The sequence below is a fragment of the Macaca nemestrina genome, chromosome 7 (genome assembly GCF_043159975.1).
Source record: "Macaca nemestrina isolate mMacNem1 chromosome 7, mMacNem.hap1, whole genome shotgun sequence".
In the NCBI taxonomy this organism is placed as follows: Eukaryota; Metazoa; Chordata; class Mammalia; order Primates; family Cercopithecidae; genus Macaca; species Macaca nemestrina.
In genome coordinates, this window is record NC_092131.1 from 5,706,401 (window position 1) to 5,728,854 (window position 22,454).

The 22,454-nt window shown below is 48.7% G+C and overlaps 1 protein-coding gene across 1 annotated transcript in view; it reads right to left on the reverse strand.

The window, feature by feature from the left end:
• The window catches only part of LOC105467655 (dynein cytoplasmic 1 heavy chain 1), a 93,559-nt gene that overhangs the window by 17,677 nt on the left and 53,428 nt on the right, over window positions 1–22,454 (reverse strand). The window contains exons 35-56 of the mRNA XM_071099569.1: window positions 22,068–22,295; window positions 21,322–21,552; window positions 20,920–21,060; window positions 20,425–20,658; window positions 20,130–20,336; window positions 19,920–20,041; window positions 18,965–19,130; window positions 17,249–17,412; window positions 15,020–15,149; window positions 10,128–10,261; window positions 9,548–9,662; window positions 9,285–9,446; window positions 8,996–9,210; window positions 8,688–8,892; window positions 7,129–7,302; window positions 6,903–7,022; window positions 6,574–6,694; window positions 2,677–2,872; window positions 1,966–2,083; window positions 1,664–1,879; window positions 951–1,163; window positions 697–824 (exon numbers count right to left, since the gene is read on the reverse strand). Coding sequence (XP_070955670.1) covers window positions 697–824; window positions 951–1,163; window positions 1,664–1,879; window positions 1,966–2,083; window positions 2,677–2,872; window positions 6,574–6,694; window positions 6,903–7,022; window positions 7,129–7,302; window positions 8,688–8,892; window positions 8,996–9,210; window positions 9,285–9,446; window positions 9,548–9,662; window positions 10,128–10,261; window positions 15,020–15,149; window positions 17,249–17,412; window positions 18,965–19,130; window positions 19,920–20,041; window positions 20,130–20,336; window positions 20,425–20,658; window positions 20,920–21,060; window positions 21,322–21,552; window positions 22,068–22,295 — 3,740 coding nt within the window. The remainder of the gene's footprint in view (window positions 1–696; window positions 825–950; window positions 1,164–1,663; window positions 1,880–1,965; window positions 2,084–2,676; window positions 2,873–6,573; window positions 6,695–6,902; window positions 7,023–7,128; window positions 7,303–8,687; window positions 8,893–8,995; window positions 9,211–9,284; window positions 9,447–9,547; window positions 9,663–10,127; window positions 10,262–15,019; window positions 15,150–17,248; window positions 17,413–18,964; window positions 19,131–19,919; window positions 20,042–20,129; window positions 20,337–20,424; window positions 20,659–20,919; window positions 21,061–21,321; window positions 21,553–22,067; window positions 22,296–22,454) is intronic.

Here is a 22,454-nt window from a genome sequence, read left to right on the forward strand (position 1 = left end):
GCAATCTCTGCCTCCCGGGTTCAACTGATTCTCCTGCCTCAGCTTCCTGAGTAGCTGGGACTACAAGCGCCTGCCACCACACCCCACTAATTTTTTGTATTTTTAGTAGATATGTTGGCCAAGCTGGTCTCAAACTCCTGACTTCGTGATCTACCCGCTTTGGCCTCCCAAAGTGCCGGGATCACGGTGTGAGCCACCGTGCCCAGCCTATTTTTGTTTTTTTGAGATGGAGTCTCGCTCTGTTGCCCAGGCTGGGGTGCAGTGGCGTGATCTTGGCTCACTACAACCTCTGCCTCCTGGGTTCAAGAGTTTTTCCTGCCTCAGCCTCCTGAGTAGCTGGGATCACAGGCGCACACCACCACGCCTGGCTAATTTTTTTGTATTTTTAGTAGAGACAGGATTTCACTATGTTGGCTAGGCTGGTCTCAAACTCCTGACCTCACGTGATCCACTGTGTCTGGCCCCTGCCAATCAATTTTAGAAGGTTACAAGAAGCATTCACTGCAGAATAACTCAGACACTTGACAATAAAGAGAACAGCACACGCCCCACCGTCAGAGGAGCATCAAGCTGCCAGCACTGTATGCCCACGTCCCATTTTCTAGTCCTGTCTTCAAACAAGGGTGTATTTTGAACAACATTCAAGATCACCACCCACGTTCTTCCCGAGCCTCTCCTTGGCACCCGAGCTCGTACCTGTTGAACCGTTTCAGCATGATGGCGTTTTCTGTGCACAGGTCATCAGCAGGCAAGGAGCTGGCCTGCCAGCGAAGACGCTCATCCGCATTGGAAAGGTATTCCGTCCTGGCAATATCTGTACGGAACTGAAAGGCAAGGCCGTTACCTTTCCTCCTCTTCGAAGCCACAGATGGGGCGTTCTAACTGTGCACTAAACACCAGCTTGCCTCACACTGCTCGCACATCCTTTCTGAATTCCCCGCGATTCTCACCTGGATGTTGGCCTGCTGGAGGTGATGGGACCAGGTAGTGAACAAGTTCTGACGCATCTGCTGGTCAAAGTAACCCGCGTAGGCAATGAACGCAGCCGACAAGAGACAGTCCCCAGCAATGGTGGACATCTGGTTTTTGAAAGTTTCACTTGTTTTTTCCCATCGTTCACGTTCAGCAGACAAGCTCTTCAGAAGAGCAGTGCTTCGGTTTACCTAAAAGGAGAACCGAACAAGATGCTCAGGGATCAGGCCTTTCAGGATTTATACCGAATCCTGTAAATTGGTTCATCCACATCATGTGCAGGGTTTTGGGTGGGTTAGAAACGTGCCCAAGTTGTTCACAATCCCAAAGGAGATAAGACCCAGATCATACATAACTAATGACCACACACGACTCAGAATCTCAGCGGGGCAGAGGCTGAGTGCGGAGTGAGGCCTTCAGGCAGCAGAGCAAACAGGTCTGGAGCTGCCAGTGGGGGATTCAATGGCTGTAAAGCATCCAGTTTGTATCAATCTATCCGAATTAACAACACTTAGTGAATAGTGAATACTCAAGTGTGTATTATTTTCCAGGGAAAAAAGTGCTCTGGGCCCTTACAGATGTTACAGAGTGAATTCACTGAGGCCAGCATGGTACATGCAGCGCGTGTTAAAGTGTGTTAATCTCTGCTTCCACGGCAGGAAAGACTGAGGATGAATGATGATAATCTTACTTTTGCCTCGACAGCAGCCAGATCTGCCTTGATAGCCTGGGCCTCTGAGATCAGGACGGCGTATTCCTCCTTGTAGCGGGCGATGCTGGCTTCCAGGTCTCGGATCATCTGCTCCACCTCATTGGCCTTCTGCTGGTTGTCCTTGGCGTCATCTTCCAGCTTCTGCAGCTCATTGCGTAGGGGCTCCACTCTCTTTAACATGTCTGCATAGTTAAGCTGGGAAGAACCAATTGATAACTGTTATTTAAGTGACAGAAAATGAGGTTATCTTTCACATGGGAGCTCTTGGCTGTGTTAATCACCTGTGCGATTGCCCATTTCACCATAGGGCCGCAAGCCAGGGAAGCCCGATTAACAATTTCGTAATTGTAACTTGGATTGGACATGTAATTTTTCTTCATCTTCTCCCTTATGGCGTCACTGTAAGAGAGGAATGATATTTCTAAGCACATGCGGGACAAAAGCAAGGAAGAGTTTTCATAAAATTAAAATGGAAGAGACCAGAGCCAGCTGTCATCTCATTGCCCTAGTGACTGACCACTGGGGATGAGCGAGACTGACCCTTGGTTCTCAGGCAAAAGCTGGAAATGTGCTCTCAACACTTGAACAATTTCTTTCTTTTTAAAAAGCGAGACAGGGTCTTGCTCTGTCACCCAGGCTGGAGTGCAGTGGCGTGATCTCAGTTCACTGAAGCCTCGATCCCCTGGGTTCAGGCAATCCTCCCACCTCAGCCTCCCAAGTAGCTGGGACTACAGGTGCATGCCACCCCACCCAGCTCATTTTTGTATTTTTTGTAGAGACAGGGTGTCACCATGTAGCCCAGATTGGTCTCGACTCGTAGGCTCAAGCACTTCACCTGCCTTGGCCTCCAAAAGTTCTGGTTTTAGAGCCGTGAGCCACTGTGCCTGGCCTGAACAGCCGAAAGTTCTGGGACTGGAGGCGTGAGCCACCGTGCCTGGCCTAAACAACTGATTTCAGTTTCTGGCAATACCTTGGCACTTCCACTTTCTCACCTGATCTCCTCTGCAGAGAAGTTGACGATGGTGGGGATGAAGTTCTCCCGCATGATGATGGAGCGGATCTGCTTCCAGTCCGTGGTGCTTTCCCCCAGCAGCAGGCAGATGGACTCCAGCGCCAGCTTCACTGCAGCAGGAGGGTTGGCCATGGACCTCACCTCCACCAGGTGCTGCTTCTTGATCGACTTCACAGCTGAGTGGCAGCAGGAGTGGATGAGGGTCAATGGGTGGGAGAAGACAGAGCAAAGCATGGTGAGAATGAACCAAACAGTCAGGAGCTCCAACTCCAATGAGAGAAAGGACAGCTAGCTGCTCAGAAGAGCTAAGAAATGAGAGACTTTTCTGTATTAAACCCTCTGGAATAGGGTAAGTAGCTGATCTCTTAAATGATTACGAAGATCTTACAAAATGCAAGCATTCCTTAAAAAGCAGGATATTACCTTTAATATTTATTTGAGACAATAATTTATTTGAGACAGAGTCTAGCTCTGTTGCCCAGGCTGGAGTGCAGTGGCACGATCTCAGCTCACTGTAACCTCTGCCTCGCAGGTTCCAGCGATTCTCCTGCCTTAGCCTCCTAAGAAGACGGGATTACAGGCCCCTGCCACCACGCCTGGCTAATTTTTTGCATTTTTTTTTTTTTTTGGAGACAGAGTTTTCGCTCTTGTTGCCCAGGCTGGAGGGCAATGGCATGATCTCGGCTCAATGCAACCTCTGCCTCCAGGGTTCAAGCAATTCTGCCTCAGCCTCCCAAGTAGCTGGGATTACAGGTATGCACCACCATGCCTGGCTAATTTTGTATTTTTAGTAGAGGTGGGGTTTCTCCAAGTTGGTCAGGCTGGTCTTGAACTCCCAACCTCAGGTGATCTGCCCGCCTCAGCCTCCCAAAGTGTTGGGATTACAGGCGTGAGCGACTGAGCCCTGACAAGAATATTTTTAAGTGTAATTGTGCATTTATTTCATACAATTTCAACAGACATTTTAAATTTGCTACACTTTAGAGGGATGAGTAAAGATGTGGAGTTAACAGTTCTAAAACAATGGCTGCCAGGCACAGTGGCTCACACATGTAATCTTAGTACTTCTGGAGGCTGAGGCAGGTGGGTCGCTTGAGCCCAGGAGTTTGAAACCAGCCTGGGCGATATGGCAAAACCCTGACTGCACAAAAAATACAAAAATTAGCTGGATGTGGTGGTGCGCCCCTATAGTCCCCGCTACTCAGGAGGCTCAGGTGGGAGGATCGTCTGACATGGAAGCCTGAGGCTACAGTGAGCCACGGTTGCACCACTACACTCCAGCCTGGGGGACAGAGTGAGACCCTGTCTCGAACAAAGCAAAACAAAAACAATGGCCCACGACTGCTATACACTGAAAAAGTTTTCCAGGCTGAAACTTTTGTAGATCAATTTTAAGTAATTATTTAGAAGGTGAGAACTACATTAAATTATCATCCAGGCCGGGCGCAGTGGCTCAAGCCTGTAATCCCAGCACTTTGGGAGGCCGAGACGGGTGAATCACGAGGTCAGGAGATCGAGACCATCCTGGCTAACACGGTGAAACCCCGTCTCTACTAAAAAATACAAAAAAAAAAAAAAAAAAAAACTAGCCGGGTGAGGTGGCGGGCGCCTGTAGTCCCAGCTACTAGGGAGGCTGAGGTAGGAGAATGGCGTAAACCCGGGAGGCGGAGCTTGCAGTGAGCTGAGATCCGGCCACTGCACTCCAGCCTGGGTGACAGAGCGAGACTCCGTCTCAAAAAAAAAAAAAAAAAAAATTACCGTCCAAATCCAACTCTGAATGAAAATCTATAGCTTGGGCCGGGCGCGGTGGCTCAAGCCTGTAATCCCAGCACTTTGGGAGGCCGAGACGGGTGGATCACGAGGTCAGGAGATCGAGACCATCCTGGCTAACACGGTGAAACCCCGTCTCTACTAAAAAATACAAAAAAACTAGCTGGGTGAGGTGGCGGCGCCTGTAGTCCCAGCTACTTGGGAGGCTGAGTCGGGAGAATGGCGTGAACCCAGGGGGCGGAGCTTGCAGTGAGCCGAGATCGCGCCACTGCACTCCAGCCTGGGAGACACAGCGAGACTCCGTCTCAAAAAAAAAAAAAAAAAAAAAAAAAAAAGAAAAAAAGAAAATCTATAGCTTGGATGGTGCCTTTGAATTCATCTTGTTGTATAAGGTAAAAACTACAGATAAGTGGGTTATTTGAAACTGGTTAAATACTAGTGGGCAAGAAGAGAGCACTGTTTTTTTTTTCTTTTGTTTTCATTTATTCAAAAATAGAGATGGGGGTCTTGCTATGTTGCCCAAACTCAGGCTGGTCACAAACTCCTAAGTTCAAACGGTCGTCCTGCCTCAAACAATCCTCCTGCCTCAGCCTCCCAAAGTGCTGGGATTAATGCGAGCCACCTTGCTTGGCTGACAGCAGTCTTAATCACTGCATAAACTGCAAACTAAAATAGGGTGGCAGGTTATTGCCCTTTCTCTTTTTTTTTTTTTTTTTTTTTTTTTTTTTGAGACGGAGTCTCACTCTGTCGCCCAGGCTGGAGTGCAGTGGCCGGATCTCAGCTCACTGCAAGCTCCGCCTCCCGGGTTTTTACGCCATTCTCCTGCCTCAGCCTCCCGAGTAGCTGGGACTACAGGCGCCCACCACCTCGCCTGGCTAGTTTTTTGTATTTTTTAGTAGAGACGGGGTTTCACCGTGTTAGCCAGGATGGTCTCAATCTCCTGACCTCGTGATCCGCCCGTCTCGGCCTCCCAAAGTGCTGGGATTACAGGCTTGAGCCACCGCGCCCGGCCATCTCTTTTTTTTTTTGAGATGGAGTCTTACTCTGTTGCCCAGGCTGGAGTGCAGTGTCTCGGCTCACTGCAAGCTCTGCCTCCCAGGTTCATGCCATTCTCCTGCCTCAGCCTCCCGAGTAGCTGGGACTATAGGCGCCCGCCACCACGCCTGGCTAATTTTTTGTATTTTTTTTTTTTTTTTTTGAGACAGAATCTTGCTCTGTCGCCCAGGCTGGGGTGCAGTGGCCGGATCTCAGCTCACTGCAAGCTCTGCCTCCCGGGTTTAGGCCATTCTCCTGCCTCAGCCTCCCGAGTAGCTGGGACTACAGGCGCCCGCCACCTCGCCCGGCTAGTTTTTTGTATTTTTTAGTAGAGACGGGGTTTCACCGTGTTAGCCAGGATGGTCTCGATCTCCTGACCTCGTGATCCGCCCATCTCGGCCTCCCAAAGTGCTGGGATTACAGGATTGAGCCACCGCGCCCGGCCAATTTTTTGTATTTTTAGTAGAGATGGGGTTTAACTGTGTTAGCCAGGATGGTCTCGATCTTCTGACCTCGTGATCCGCCCACCTCGGACTCCCAAAGTGCTGGGATTACAGGTGTGAGCCACCGCGCCAGGCCTGCCCTATTTCTATAGCATCTTATAGGCATGTAAGGAATGGAAAAAGAGAAGTAAGTGACTGCTATCAATACTTAAATTAGCAACTGGGTCATAGCCAGAGCACTCAGAAATAATTACAAGACAGTCACACTGAATATTTTGTATTTCTTGGTGAAATTCAACTCAGGGATAAATAGCATATTTATGTTATTATCAGCAGATCTCTAAAAATGTATTATTGACATAAAGCTTATATTGTGAAGTTTCTTTTATGAGAGGGGTTTCACTATGGTACATACAATCTAGCTTTATAGGAACTTTGCTTTAAGAGATGAAGACAGTCTCAAGCACTCAGAAAAAGCTTCAGATGGTTACTAATGATATTTTTGGAAACATACATAACCAGAACCTTTGAGGGAAGCGTGTGTGCGATGTTCAGTGACCTGAACTCCACAGTAATGTTGAGGAAGAGCACCCTTCCTAGACGTCAAAGCTCTGACAGTCTTTACATACCATTCTGGGCCTCAATGACAGCAGGTTCCACCTTATCAAGATCTTCTTTGACACTCATCTGTTTGTCTGCAATTACCTCCTGCTGCTTATGCAGCTGTTCCTGGATTTCTTGGCTCATAACCTAGAAAGGAAGGATGGCTTAGGTATGGGTTAAGCATTAATTTGCTGAGTAAATTCTAAACAACATTCTTCACTCTGCCAACACACACACACACTCACACACTCTCACACTCTCTAACCCTAAGACCCATTTTGAACTACAGTTCCTACTCTCTCATTGGAGACTGAAAATGCCCAGTCCGTACAGGCAGAATTCCCTGACACCATACCTTCTTCTTTTCAGCCTCCTGCTGGTCTTTCACCATCTTTTTCAGCTTGTCATTGGCTGCTGCATTCTTCACCTCCAGCTCCTGGCTCTTTATCCTCAAGTCGCGACGCAGTTCTTCTACCTAAAGAGCAAAGCCCACACTCTGAGACGAGAAAGGTGCAGAAATCACATGGAAAGGGGTCCTCACTGCAGCTCACTCCCGTGAGGAATTTGTGCCTGTGGCGCACCTGGTCAACTGTCTCCTTGATCTTCCTGAGCCCCACGTTCAAGTGCATCTGCTGCTCCTCCAGCTCGCTCCGCTTCTCGTGGAACAGGTTGGCGTAGTGATTGATGAAGTCCAGGTAGTGGCGAGGGGTGATGGCCATAGTTCTGCCGCCTCGCTTTGCTAGTCGAGCATTCGCCTTTCAGAAAACAGTTACATCTTCTCACTCTTCGGGAAACTCTGTGACTTAACCTCAGAAAACAAGTTTGGTCTTGGCAGACGGGTGTGACATGACAGAAGGAGCCCAGCCCTCGGGGGCCAGAACACTCGAGTTGGGCCTCAGCTCAGCCACTTAGAGCTTTCGAGACGCCCCCTACACTTCCAAACTTCTCTAAGCCCCTTAACTTCTCTAAACTGAGGATGGTGATTATGCCAACTTTAGAGGTGTACTTTATGTGAAAGGCATCACAAATGTGAGTTACTACAGAAAGGTTAGCTAGCCTGCTTCCACCTTTTATTAATAAGAAATGACACAAGCAAGAAAGGGGCAAGGCAGGCCTGACGTGAGAAGCTGCTCTGGTCCCTTGATTTCTGGAGCACAGCAAGATGATCAGACTACCAGGGGAAGCTGGGGCCGGAAGACATTCCAAGGGCAATGGAGACGGCCTGCAGGGACTGGGCAGCAGGACACCTACAAGCTCAGAATGGATGTCACAAACCTCTTCCGGGAGAGAGGAGTAGACTGAAAGCTTCTATTACAGAAAATCTATAGCAAGGATTAGCAAAATACGGCTAGCAGGCCAAGTCCTGCATTTTTCGGTAATGAGGTTTTACTGGCCACTGTCACACCCATTCACATATATATGGTCTTTGGAGGCTCTTGCCCTACAATGGCAGCACTGAGTAGCTGTGCTGGAGACTACTCCACCTGCAAAGGCTAAAACATTTACGATCTGGCTCTTTGAAGAGAAAGTGTGCTGATTCCTGGTCTACAGGAGAGAGTAAGGGCCTGAACATACAGCAGCACTGGGAGAAACAGGCCAAGGAGATCACTTTATTAGAGGCAGAGTCAGTGGGGGCACTAAAGTGTTAGATGGCTCCAGAATTTGCAGCCCAGTGACAAGAATGAGACGTTGTTAAGGAGGCAAGAGGTAAGAAACAACTATTTCCTTTACAAATAACAGTACAATGTCAAATATGAAGTGCCCTCCTAAGGTCTATTTATGGTTTTTTGAGTCTACATCTTGCTCTGTTGCCCAGGCTGGATTGCAGTGGTGTGATCTCAGCTCAATGTAACCTCCTCCCACCTCAGCCTCCTGAGTAGCTGGGACTACAGGTGCCCACCACCAGGCCCGGCTAGTTTTATTTTTATTTTTTGTAGAGCTGAGGTCTCGCCATGTTGCCGAGGCTGGTCTTGAACTCCTGGGTTCAAGCGATCCTCCTGCCTTGGCCTCCCAAAGTGCTGGGATTACAGGCATGAGTCACTGCACCTGGCCTTAAGGTCTATTTTTATAGCAATTTAGTTTTATGTTAGCATGATGGTTAGTTCTGTGTTTTATGTGTTGATCTGAAAATTGAACCCACCTGGTGAAGAGTCTGATGAACAAACACACAGCTGTTCACAATGGCTTCCCGATGGGATGGTGGCTGTGGCAGTTTATCATACACAACGGGCATGTAATCAGGAACGATGTAATTTGGCTTCTCCAGGTCCATCTTACTTGTGAATTCTTTGCCAACCTGATACAGTGCTTCGGTGGACCAGTCTCCAAACCAATTCAACACACACCTGAGAAAGAGGCCCACGTTTCAAAACAGCTATGAAGGGCAGGCTTTGCCCCTTGGAAGGACACCGACTTTCCTGACCCAGAGCCAAGTAAAGGTCCGCATACCTGTTGAAAAGTGCTGGCGATGTGGCTGCCCGGTCCTTGAGTCCTTCCGAGGACGGGTTCATGGTGAACACGACGTGGAGGTTACGGATAACCTGGCTGGTGAACCACTTGTAGAGCTCCTCGTGCGAGTCCAGCATCAGGCCTTCCTTCTGTGCCCCCTCTTTGCACTGCGTCATCAAGGTGGCATACTCATCTCCTTCAAAGAGACCAGGCACCTGGGAAACAGCACAGGGCTGACTTACTGGTCCCCCGGTAACACGTAACGCAACGCAACACGTCACCTAATTACCTCTCCATTGGCCAGAAGGGTATTCATTCGCTCCAGGAATCCAGAATCTAATACATTAGATTCATCCATTATAAATGCTATCTTTTCATTTTTACAGCCAGAGCGTCTCAATACTGTCCGCAGATCTTCATCGAAGTCTTCCCCTGTGTACTTCCTGTGGACCTACAGAAGCACAGGCAAGTTAGGTCCATTCCTACTCACGGAGCTCTGCACACACATCAAGAATCTGTTGCTGGGATTAAGAGGCCACCAACCAGACGCACCTTAATCTGGTACACACTCAAACCGTTCATCCAGGCGACAAAACGAGACAGGGTAGTTTTTCCTGCTCCACTAACACCAATCAGAAGCAAGTGGCCTTGAGGTTGGCGGAATATTCTGAAACATCATGAGAACTGATCAATGTTAAGGCTTATAACGCCTCATTCCCCTTTTGACTCATATCTAGTGTCTACAGTATTTCGGACATGTTTTAACTTGAACTCGTATATTAAACGTTTGCTGAGCAACTGTCATTTGTGAGGTCCAGGAGGAATGCAAAGGCCGGTAAGACACGGTCCTGTCCTCCAGACTGACATGAGACTAATGCAATCCTAGCAGAAGGTCAAAGGGCCCTAATCATAGCAGGCATGCAGTGCTGGGGGGAGGAAGAATGAAGTTCTGCTTGGGATAAACTGAGGAAGGCTAAGCTGGACTTAGAAAGAAGAGAAGGGGGAAGCTGCTTGGCAGAGAAGGCTGAGGTGGAGGTGGTAGGACAGCATCAGGCCTGGCGTGAGCCGGCACACATACTTACTCAAGAGCAGCTTAGGCGAGAGGCGGGCCTGTAACAACAAAAAAGCCCACCTGTCAATCCTCAGCACGTGGTCTAGGACTTCATTGAACAGGACCAGCGGAACATCAAGTTCTTCTTCATAAAAGACCTTCAGCCTAGCTTTGACATAATCTCTTAACTCTTCTTGGTCTACTGGGATGTAATCCTATAGAAAAAAAAGTAATACCCAAATTACTTAGAAAAAATGTTAGTTATTAGATCAAAGTCAACTGTATTTTCACATACCATGAAGAAACTGTTAAAAAATGCAACAAAAAAAGGTATCATTTACAACATAGCAAAAAAAATATAAATTCACTAGAAATGGATCTAAAAACATGAAAAGTTTTTATAGAGAAAACTGAACTTCACCAAAAGGCAATGAAGATGACCTCAATACATGAAGAGACATACCCTGATCACAGAGGGAAAAACGCTCTACTATAAAAATGTCAGTTCCATCAAACTCAACCATAGGTTCAACGTAATCCCGAGCGAAACCTCACTAGTGGGAGGTGCTTACTGTCTTGGTGCAACCTGACAAGTCAATTCTGCATTTCATTTGGAACAGGAAAGATCCCTCTAAAAAAGAAGCAGGTGTGAGGGCCTGCCCAATTTTTTTTTTGAGAGTAGCCTCGCTCTGTCACCAGGCTGGAGTGCAGTGGCGCGATCTCAGCTCACTGCAACCTCCACCTCCAGGGTTCAAGCAATTCTCCTGCCTCAGCTTCCCAAGTAGTTGGGACTACAGGTGTGCGCCACCACACCCAGGTAATTTTTGTATTTTTAGTAGAGACGGGGTTTCACCATGTTGGCCAGGATGGCCTTGATCTCTTGACCTTGTGATCTGCCTGCCTTGGCTTCCCAAAGTGCTGGGATTATAGGCATGAGCCACCGCACTTGGTCTGGGCCTGCCCTATTAAACAGACTTATTACCATAATCAGGACCATGTGGTTTTAGCACAGAGAGCAACCAACAGATACCTATGCACACAGGGAAACTATGATGACAGACTGATACTGTGGAGTAAATTATTATTTAATAAACTTTGCTGGGATAAGGGGCATACACAAGGAAAGAACTGAAAATGGAGCCACTGCTCACTCCATACACAAACTCAATTAGAGACGTGATTAAGGGTTTCAAAGATCCATCTATTTTTTTTTTTTTTCCTTGAGACAGGGTCTCACTCTGTCACTCAGGCTAGAGTGCAGTGGCCTGATCTTGGCTCACTGCAACCTCCACCTGGGTTCAAGTGATTCTCCTGCCTCTCAAGTAGCTGGGAGGACTACAGGCACATGCCAACATGCCTGGCAAATTTTTTTTTTTGAGTCGGAGTCTCCCTGTGTCGCCCAGGCTAGAGTGCAATGGTGCAATCTCGGCTCACTGCAACCTCTGCCTCCTGAGTTCAAGTGATTCTCCAGCCTCAGCCTCCTGAGTAGCCGAGATTACAGGCACGCGCCACCACATCAGGCTAATTTTTGTATTTTTAGTAGAGATGGGTTTCACTACGTTGGTAAGGCTGGTCTCGAACTCCTGACCTCGGGATCCACCCGCCTTGGCAAGACGGGGTTTCACCATGTTGGGCAGGCTGGTCTCGAACTCCTGACCTCAGGTGATCTGCCCACCTTGGCCTCCCAAAGTGCTGAGATTACAGGTGTGAGCCACTGTGCCCAGCCTGAAAGATACACTTTAAGAACGTTTGTTCTGCAAAAGATCTTAGAAAGGAGTAAAAAAATGGCTGGGCGCAGTGGCTCACGCCTACAATCCCAGCACTTTGGGAGGCCGAGATGGGCGGATCATGAGGTCAGGAGATCGAGACCATCCTGGCTAACACGGTGAAATCCCGTCTCTTCTAAAAATACAAAAACATTAGCTGGGAGTAGTGGCAGGTGCCTGTAGTCGCAGCTACTGGGGAGGCTGAGGCAGGAGAATGGCGTGAATCTGGGAGGCAGAGCTTGCAGTGAGCCGAGATCATGCCACTGCACCCCAGCCTGGGTGACTGAGCAAGACTGTCTCCAAAAAAAAGAATAAAAAAAGATAAGCCACAGGGAGATGTTTCCTATATATGAAAAAGAATGGGTACCTAGAGTCTTTTTTTTTTTTTTTTTTTTTTTTGAGACGGAGTCTCACTCTGTCGCCCAGGCTGGAGTACAGTGGCCGGATCTCAGTTCACTGCAACCTCCGCCTCCCGGGTTCACGCCATTCTCCTGCCTCAGCCTCCCAAGTAACTGGGATTACAGGCGCCCGCCACCTCGCCCGGCTAGTTTTTTGTATTTTTTTAGTAGAGACGGGGTTTCACTGTGTTAGCCAGGATGGTCTCGATCTCCTGGCCTCGTGATCCGCCCATCTCGGCCTCCCAAAGTGCTGGGATTACAGGCTTGAGCCACCGCGCCCGGCCTAGAGTCTTAAAATATATAGAAAATTCTACCACCATTGAACACACCCACTTTACTACTCCGGGCTCCTATCAGGCCCTCTGCCTCGTACGCCCTCCCTGACGTGGTGAACCCTTCTAGAGAAAGCTGAACTTCACTGAACGCCACTGAAGAAGACTTAAACACATGAAGACCCAATGCAAGGGTCACTCTACCAGAAATCTCTTCCCAGCCTGAGTTACCTCCCTCTGTCCCGCTCTTTCCTCCATTGGAGGGGGAGCTCCCTAAAGGAAGCTCTTACTCATGTCTATCACCTGGGGCTACTGACTGAAATGCAAGTGAAGAATGTAACTCAGTAAACATCCTCATCCTTGTCAGAGAAAAAGGACAACTCACAGCCATTCTGGAGAGGTGAACTCCATCTAGTATTTTAGCACATGAAACATTTTCACACAAGTTATTCACAATTGTCCTATTTTCAGTGTGAGGAATGTGAAAACAAATTTGTGGCCGGGCGCGGTGGCTCAAGCCTGTAATCCCAGCACTTTGGGAGGCCGAGACGGGCGGATCACGAGGTCAGGAGATCGAGACCATCCTGGCTAACACGGTGAAACCCCGTCTCTACTAAAAATACAAAAAACTAGCCGGGCGAGGTGGCGGGCGCCTGTAGTCCCAGCTACTCAGGAGGCTGAGGCAGGAGAATGGCGCAAACCCGGGAGGCGGAGCTTGCAGTGAGCTGAGATCCGGCCACTGCACTCCAGCCCGGCTACAGAGCAAGACTCCGTCTCAAAAAAAAAAAAAAAAAAAGAAAACAAATTTGTGAAGCAAAGATATTCACTGTAAACCCACTGAAGCAACACCTTCTACCGGATGGCAATCCAATGGCTTGACCCTCACACAGAAGTCAGAACCCCAGCAGCAGCCAGCCAGCCATACTCCTGGGAGTTCCTGCCCTAAAGCATCAGTGACTGCAAACCCATAGCCCATCACTGACGTAACAGCAGCCTCATTTGTAGTGCACTTCAGGACAAAGAGATTTTTCTTGTTTTTTAAGTGTTTTTTTGAGGTAGGGTCTCACTTTGTCACCCAAGCTGGACTCTTTTTTTTTTTTTTTTGAGACGAGTCTTGCTCAGTCACCCAGGCTGGAGTGCAGTGGCGCGATCTTGGCTCACTGCAAGCTCCACCTCCTGGGTTCACGCCATTCTCCTGCCTCAGCCTCCCAAGTAGCTGGGACTACAGGTGCCCGCCACCACGCCTGGCTCATTTTTTGCATTTTTAGTAGAGACGAGGTTTCACCGTGTTAGCCAGGATGGTCTTGATCTCCTGACTTCGTGATCCGCCCGCCTCGGCCTCCCAAAGTGCTGGGATTACAGGCGTGAGCCACTGCGCCCGGCCAGCTAGACTCTTTTTAAGTTTTTAATTCTTTTTTATTTTTGAGACAGAATCTCGCTCTGTTGCCCAGGCTGGAGTGCAGTGGCATGACCTCGGCTCACTGCAACCTCTGCCTCCCAGGTTCAAGCAATTCTCAGACTCCCGAGTAGCTGGGATTACAGGCATGTGCCACCATGCCTGGCTAATTTTTGTCTTTTTTTTTTTTTTTCGTATTTTTAGTAGAGACGGGATTTCACCTTGTTAGCCAGGATGGTCTCGATCTCCTGACCTCGTGATCCGCCCGTCTCGGCCTCCCAAAGTGCTGGGATTACAGGCTTGAGCCACCGCGCCCAGCAATTTTTGTCTTTTTAGTAGAGATGGAGTTTCAGCATGTTGTCCAGGCTGGTCTCGAACTCCTGACCTCGAGTGATCTGCCTGCCTTGGCCTCCCAAAGTGCTGGGATTGTAGGCGTGAGCCATTGCACCTCATTGTATTTTTTTTTTTTTTGGGGACACAGTTTCACTCTTGTTGCCCAAGCTGGAGTGCAATGGCGCAATCTCAGCTCACCTCAACCTCTGCCTCCCGGGTTTAAGAGATCCTCCTGCCTCAGCCTCCCAAACAGCTGGGATTACAGGCATGGGCCACGATACCCAGCTAATTTTGTATTTTTAGTAGAGACGGGGTTTCTCCATGTAGGTCAGGCTGTTCTCGAACTCCCGACCTCAGGGGATCCACCGCCTCGGCCTCCCAAAATGTTGGGATTACAGGCATGAGCCACTGCGCCCGGCCAATGTTTTGTTTTTTAAAGTATTTTTTGAAACAGGGTTTTGCTGTTTTACTCAGGCTGCAGTATGGTGGTGTGATCACAGCTCACTGTGACTTCCCGGGCTCAAGCCTCCCAAGATGCTGGAACCATAGGCGTGAGTTACTTTGCCTGGCTAAATTTTCAAATTTTTTTGTAGAGATGGGGTCTTACTATGTTGCCCAGGCTGGGCTCAAACTCCTGGGATCAAGTGATCCTCCTGCCTCAGCCTCCCAAAGTGCTGGGATTACAGATGTGAGATACCATACCTGGCCCAAAGGTATTTTTGAGTAGAAGATAATTGGTTAGAATTGGTTAGAATTAGAAAGGGACGGCAGAACAAGAAGGACGTCTAAAACACTGCGAGTCTGCTACCTTTGACAGCCAGTTGCTGTACAAGATGGGCCGGCTCATTGCCTTCTCTCTGTCGATGTTAGGGAAGTGCTTCAGAGCAACCGTGTCGATGTTCTCGTCAGTCCAGCGCCTCTCCTCATCCTCCACGAGTCTGTGGGGAGAGCAGCACGTGCATTTGGGTAATTACAGGCCACGGTGAAGCAGCACCATGTTTGTGGGTGCTGTGGGCTCTTCCAAAGGATGCAGTCTTTATCACACATCTTCCTTTACTATGCATGGACAAACCTAAGAAGCTGAACTCATGACAGCTTAGGCAACCTGAAATTTTATTTACTTATTTATTTATTTACTTTACTTACTTACTTACTTACAGAGTCTCACTCTGTTGCCCAGGCTGAAGTGCAGTGGTGTAATCTTGGCTCAATGCAACCTCTGCCTCCCAGGTTCAAGCGATTCTCCTGCCTCAGCCTCCTGAGTAGCTGGGATTACAGGTGTGTGCCACACCATGCCCAGCTAATTTTTATATTTTTAGTAGAGATGGGGTTTCGCCATGCTAGTCTCGAGCTGTAATCCCAGCACTCTGGGGGGGCAGAGGCAAGCAGATCACTTTAAGTCAGGAGTCCGAGACTAGCCTGGCCAATGTGGTGAAACCCTGTTTCTACTAAAAATATAAAAATCTGTCTCAAAACAAACAAACAAACAAACAAAAAAAGGGAACTGTGATGTATGTAGTTTTAGAGGTGTAAGACTTACTTACTACAAGGCAAGCAGGTGAGACTGTGATTGCCCTGCCGTGTGAGGACCTTTCGAGAAGCTGACTGTAAGATCTCCTATGCGGGCTACCAGGTGAGGGTCTACTGAAGGCAGGTATATACTTACTTACTGAAGCCAATATGAATTTGTAAGCACAACTGCTGTTGCTACATTTGAATTTAAACAAAATTCTCTGTGGTATTAGAAATCTGTGAAAATTATATTGTGGGAGACAGGGTCTTGCTCTGTCACTCAGGCTAGAATGCAGTGGCACAATTATGGCTCACTGTAGCTGCAGCTTCCCAGGCTCAATCGACCTTCCTGTCTCAGCCTCCCGAGTAGCTGGGACTACAGGTACATGCCACAACACCTGGCTAATTTTTCATTTTTTTTTAGAGATGGGGGTTTCACTATGTTGGTCAGGCTGGCCTTGAACTCCTGGGTTCCAGGATCCTCCTGCCTTGGCCTCCCAAAGTGCTGGGATTATAGATGTGACCCACTATGCCCAGCCAATTTTTTTTTAATTGAAAAGGGGAGAGTGAAGGTAGTTGACGCAGCAACAACCAAAGACCGTTTAAACAGCAGCAGAACTCCAATAAGAAATACAAACAGGGCTGCCACGGCCAACACGCTCTGTACTCAGCCTTGCCTGCTCATCTCTTACAGTGGCTCTCAGTAATGTGCCCAGTATTACCCAAGAGCCCCAAGGGGTCGGGTTTGAAAGCCAGCGATTACAGCTAGGCAGTATTCTGAGACCTCTTGTACAGTAATGATAGGAAAACCTGCGGGATGACACCTGGTCCAGAAGCACAGCTGCCCAATACTTAAGCATTTCTTAGTCTGGAGGGCACCATCTGCCAAGTCATCTTACTGTGATTCAAACCACAAAACCTACACAGTTGATGCTGATCAGTCATCCGTTAGCGATTTTTTTCCCTTAAGTACTGGTCACTTAACTAGAAAAACTCAAAACTTACAAAACAAGAATTGATCCAAGTGGGCAACAGGTAAAAGAGAAAACCAGTGCCCCAGGGCTCCAGCTGCAAAGCCTCTGATGAGAACACAGGCTGAGAGTCAGGAAGAGGGATGGTGGTTATGGAGCATGTACAGTGGGCAGTTGTTGGGAGGCCTTTTAACTCAGCAGTGAACCCGTGCTCTGGGAAGGTTATCACAGGCAGCTGCTACCTTGTGTGGTCCCACCTGACAGTTTAAAAGGTTTATTAAAGTGCCCTGTTTTTTGACTTCTATGGTGTATCTTTAAAAAAAAGTACCCCGTTCATGGCCACAAGGTTTATGAAAGTGCCTTGCGTAAGCAGATAGTGGTGGGCAGCTGGTGCATTCAGTGCACTGTGACTTTGGTACCCTGGGGCGACTGTGACCAGTGTCCAGGCGGGAGGCTGCCCTGACTGACGCTCCTTCCACCACTGGCACCACCTGGCTCTAACTTAAGCAGGCCACCCCTGCAAAGACCCCAGCTGGATCCTCGGCTTCCCTTACCTATCTTGGAAGAGACGCAGAGCTTCATGTGCCCAAATCCGAATGAGGCCTTCAACAGGCAGGGTCTCCAGAGGTCTCAGCGCTTCGAAGATGCCTCTCACCCACCTAGTCATTTCACGGGGCGAATAGATATAGTGAGGTTGTGTATCCTGGGTGAATCTCTCCTAAGGGAATGAGAAAAATGGAAGTTACATGTCAATATCTTAAGACACAGAGAAGTGGTCAAAAGGTAAAATGTGGCAAAATATGTTTACATTAAAGAACCCAGACCCTGAAATATTTAAGAAGATAGCTGGACATGGTGGCGGGCGCCTGTAGTCCCAGCTACTAGGGAGGCTGAGGCAGGAGAATCGCTTGAACCCAGGAGGCAGAGCTTGCAGTGAGCCTAGACTGTGTCAGTGCACTCCAGTCTGGGCAATAGAGCGCGACTCCGTCTCCACATGAGTAAACAATGTTGGAACAACTGGATAACCGTCCAGAACAAAGTTAGATTCAAGCTGCTCACTTTATGCTGAAATACATTTTGTTTCATGATTTAAACATTTAAACAATGAAACTACAAAAAATCCTTCTGAAAATGCTTAAAATTAAAAGCAAATTAAATACTGGGAAAAAGCATCTGCCACCTATGACAAGCAAGCCGTCCCAAAGCACGAAGAGCGAGGGAGACACAGCAGGGCGGTCGGCGGCTCCCACTCATCCCTGCAGCCAGCGCTCCATGGGAGGCTCAACAGAGAAATGCCAACAGCAACGACAAGAGTCATTGCTCACCAAATGGGCAACGACATTTTTGTTAATGACTCTTTTTTAAATGTTGCAGAACACAGGGAAGCAGGTGCTGCTGGTGGGAGTGTAGCTGGTCCCACCATCCTGAGAGCAATCTGGCAGATACGCAGCCTTTCTATACATTTAGAAACTGCACAGCCTCTGTTCTCATCATCTGCACATACATACACACGTATCGGATAATGATCTACACATACATACGCACGTATCGATAATGATCTACACATACATACGCACGCATCGGATAATGATCTACACATACATACGCACGCATCGGATAATGATCTACACATACATACGCACGCATCGGATAATGATCTACACATACATACGCACGTATCGATAATGATCTACACATACATACGCACGCATCGGATAATGATCTACACATACATACGCACGCATCGGATAATGATCTACACATACATACGCACGCATCGGATAATGATTAAACATGGAAATGGCAGCAGTCTTAGTACCTGCAGAGAAAAGTGACTTTGATGACAGACCTTGGAGAAAGTCTCTCGGCTCGATAACATCTCTGAATAAAGTCCAATCTTTTTCAACAGAGTTCTCATTTTTTTTTTGAGATAGGGTCTCACACTCTACTACCGAGGCTGGTGCAGTGGCACAATCACGGCTCACTGTAAGCTCTGCCCCCAGGTTCAAGCGACTCTCCCACCTCAGCCTCCTGGGCAGCTGAGACTACAAGCATGCACCACTACGCCCACCTATTTTTTGTACTTTTTGTAGAGACAGGGTTTTGCCATGTTGTCCAGACTGGTCTCAAACTCCTGGGCTCAAAGGATCCACCCACTTCAGCCTCCCAAAATGCTGGGATTACAGGTGTGAACCACCACACCTGGCCAACAGAGTGCCTTCATTATGAGAGGAAAACAATTTCTGGAAGAGCAAAGAAACTCTGCGTACCTGAGACATGGTGTAGAACTCCACCATGGCAGCAGTGAGCGGCTCCGCGTATGTCCGCAGGGATGGAATGAGCCTCAGCATGGCGCGGTTGAAGGTGCCGTAGATCTGTGTGAGGGAGGCGGGGCCCGGGTAATCCACATACACGACAGGCACGTGACGCAGGAACCTGTGCACAGACAGCCCAGCTCAGCGCCCCTCCCTGACAGCGGCTCCAGGGAAGGGGCAGTGTGCCAGTGGAGTCGCCCTGCCAGGGCCCTGTCTGGAGGTCGCTTCCTAACCCAGCTATGCAGACTTGACATCAGTGTTAGCTGAGATCACACACACACTGCTCAGGCTTGGGGTCCGACACATAACAGTCGATGGAAAACACTTGAAATAGAAACCAGCAAAGATGAGAAAATAACCGAGGCTTATTTCAGCCTCATCTTGGCTCTACAGATGAGTCTGGAGCAGTTCATCACTACCAAGAGATCAATGCTTTCATTTTATTTAATTTTATGAGATGAAGTCTCGCTCTGTCGCCCAGGCTGGAGTGCAGTGGCGCGATCTTGGCTCACTGCAAGCTCCGCCTCCCGGGTTCACACCATTCTCCTGCCTCAGCCTCCCGAGTAGCTGGGACTACAGGCGCCCGCCACCTCGCCCGGCTAGTTTTTTGTATTTTTAGTAGAGATGGGGTTTCACCATGTTAGCCAGGATGGTCTCGATTTCCTGACCTCGTGATCTGCCCACCTCTGCCTCCCAGAGTGCTGGGATTACAGGCTTGAGCCACCACGCCTGGCCAACGCTTTTATTTTTAACTTGTTTTTCTGGCATTACAGCAGAGAAGTAACCCAAGAGGAACCCACGATAAGCAGTATTGTTTTTATTCTCAAAACCAGGTTTTTGTGGTGCTGTGTGTACAGCAATCCTGGAGCTGTATGTGTGTGAAGCAGAGCAGTCTACCAAGCTGTTTTACCTGTGTGAGAGGGGCTTTCTTCCAGGGTCTGTGGGGGGATTACAAGCCCCAACAAACTGGATTCTCTCCAGCTTCACCCACGTTTGATCTGAGGTACGGTAAAAGCCTCCGTGCTCCACCATCTGAAGGAATGGACAGGTACTACATTAGGAGCAAAACGTGAACAAGAGACATTGTGGGGCAGGAAGGGCCTTGTGGACAGAAACAAACCTGTCTGATGAAGGATATGACCCTCTGCGTCCCATATTTATCCATATCTGGCAAGTTGATTTCATCACAGAACAACACCAGCCACTTTCCAAGTTGAACAGGAGCCAAAACAACCCCGTTAGGCGTGCGCCTGTACTCGCAGTAGTGATCAAAAGTCTTCAGAAGCAGCTCTGGCGTCGTAGCACTGGAGAAGTTGAGACCCACCACCTTTGGAGGGAAGACACAAAACCACACTGTGAGACCAACCCCCCGCTCAACACCAAAAGCTCTGCTGTCCACCTCCTGGCCTCTTTACCTCCATGTCAGGCAAGGCCCGGAGGGCGCTGAAGAGTGTCATGGTCTTGCCAGACCCCGGAGGGCCACACAAGACCAGGGGCTTGTGCTCGGCCAGCCAAGTGTACAAGAGGGCTTCGTGGCGGACTGTGTCCAGTGTCGGCACGACGACGTCAGGGGCTGCCACCTTGTGCGTCTCCACTTCAATCTGAGGCACTTTGGCCTGCCACGGAGACCACTCTCCGCTGATGGACACCTACACACAGAGATGGAAGTGTGAGTCAGGCTGGAACCAAGGTGTCTCCTCACGAGGTTTGCTTATCTGAACACAAACTTGAGCTTTCAGAATAAGGAAGGAATTGGTCAGGCTAATCTGCATTCTTTGCTAACACATGAAACTAAAAGGATAAAGTCCTTCTACGAAAAGGAATACAATGAAAAGAAAAAATACTCAAGGTCCATGGTCAGGTTGTTCCAGGACGAGTTAAATCAACACGGGCTGTAACCGCATGCTCACCTCATAATCGATAATGGGTATGTTGGGCGCAGTGGGCAGAGGCACGGTCGTGATTCTTCTGATGTATTCACCCAGCTCTGCTCTCATTTTTAGCCGGCTGTCTCCAGACAGGGACCAGAGTATGGCATAAACCAGATATCGCTATTAAAAGAGAAATTAAACTTTGATTTTTACAAAATTTCAACAACAAAAGAAAGACACTTACGGCAAAATTAACAAAAAGACAGTGGTTCCCAGTTTTCTTGCATCACAGACACCCACTGCACCTTTCCTAGCCCCTCAACGAAGGCTCTGCCCTCGCTTAGGAGAGAGCACCTCCACACAGGTGCAGCATTTCAGAGGTCCTCGGACCTGTGGTCGGGCGCAGTGGTGAGCTCTGTGAAGCCCCTGATGCCCCCTGACCTGAATGTAGCGCTCCAACTGCTCGATTTGCATGGGGAAGTCGGGATGGTTGGCGTTATACTGCGCCACGTTGCGGCAGGCCTGGTGCAGCATGGAGAAGAGCGAGCCCAGGCAGCGCAGGCGCGTTAGGTCCATGATGTGCTCCAGCTGGAAGGCGTGCTCTAGTGCCTTGGTGACCAGGCCGTTGGACGTGAAGTACGGTTGCATGATCGTGGCTGCATCTCTTTGGATCTGGAAAGTGGAATGAGTGATACTTAACTATCTTTCAAAAGGCAGGCGTGTTTCATGGATTCTAACCTGGTCCCAGGAGAAGGTCATATGACCTTGGAAAACTAATTTTGGATGAAGCTTTGGTGACCAATCCTCATTCCTTCACCCTGGTGGTTCTCAAAAACCCTGCTTCCCAGGAACTTTGGTTTTCCCATTGAATATGGCAAAGAGCAGTCTTCCATCAATTTGTAGAGAAAAGTAAGATAATGAAAAGAATTCGGTAAATTTTCCCATACATGACTTTTAACATTTGTAGCTGCTACAGCCGGGCTTCCTTGTTTAAGCTGGCGGAAGACAACATTGATTACACAACACTTGGCTGAGACTCACGCCTGTAATCCCAGCACTTTGAGAGGCCAAGGCAGGTGGATTGCTTGAGCCCAGGAGTTCAAGACCAGCCTGGGCAACATAGTGAGACCACATCTGAACATCCTAGCACCCTTGCGTCATGATGTGTGGGTCCCACCTGGGCGTACCTGCAGCATGGGGGAAGCGGCCTCCTCCCCCTCATCCTCTTTGCCCTTGCGCCGCCGCTGTGCCTCATCCTCCCCTTCATCCAGTGGGATGCTGCGTAGCCTGGCCAGGAAGTTGTTGAAGATCATGTCGGTGCTCAGCACATCCTCACTGAACCAGACCATGCCGCAGCGCGACACTGTGGCCAAGGTCGCGTATTTCAAGTCCTGTACCTCAAACATTATTCTCACCTTGAAAGAAAACATTAAGCAGATTTAATGACATAGGTTTAGAAAAAACCTGGACATTAAGATTCTTTCACCTATATACACACTGAAAGGGTGACTTAAAACTTAATTTTCCTATACAGAAAGTAGCCGGGCATGGTGGCGTGTGCCTGTAATTGCAGC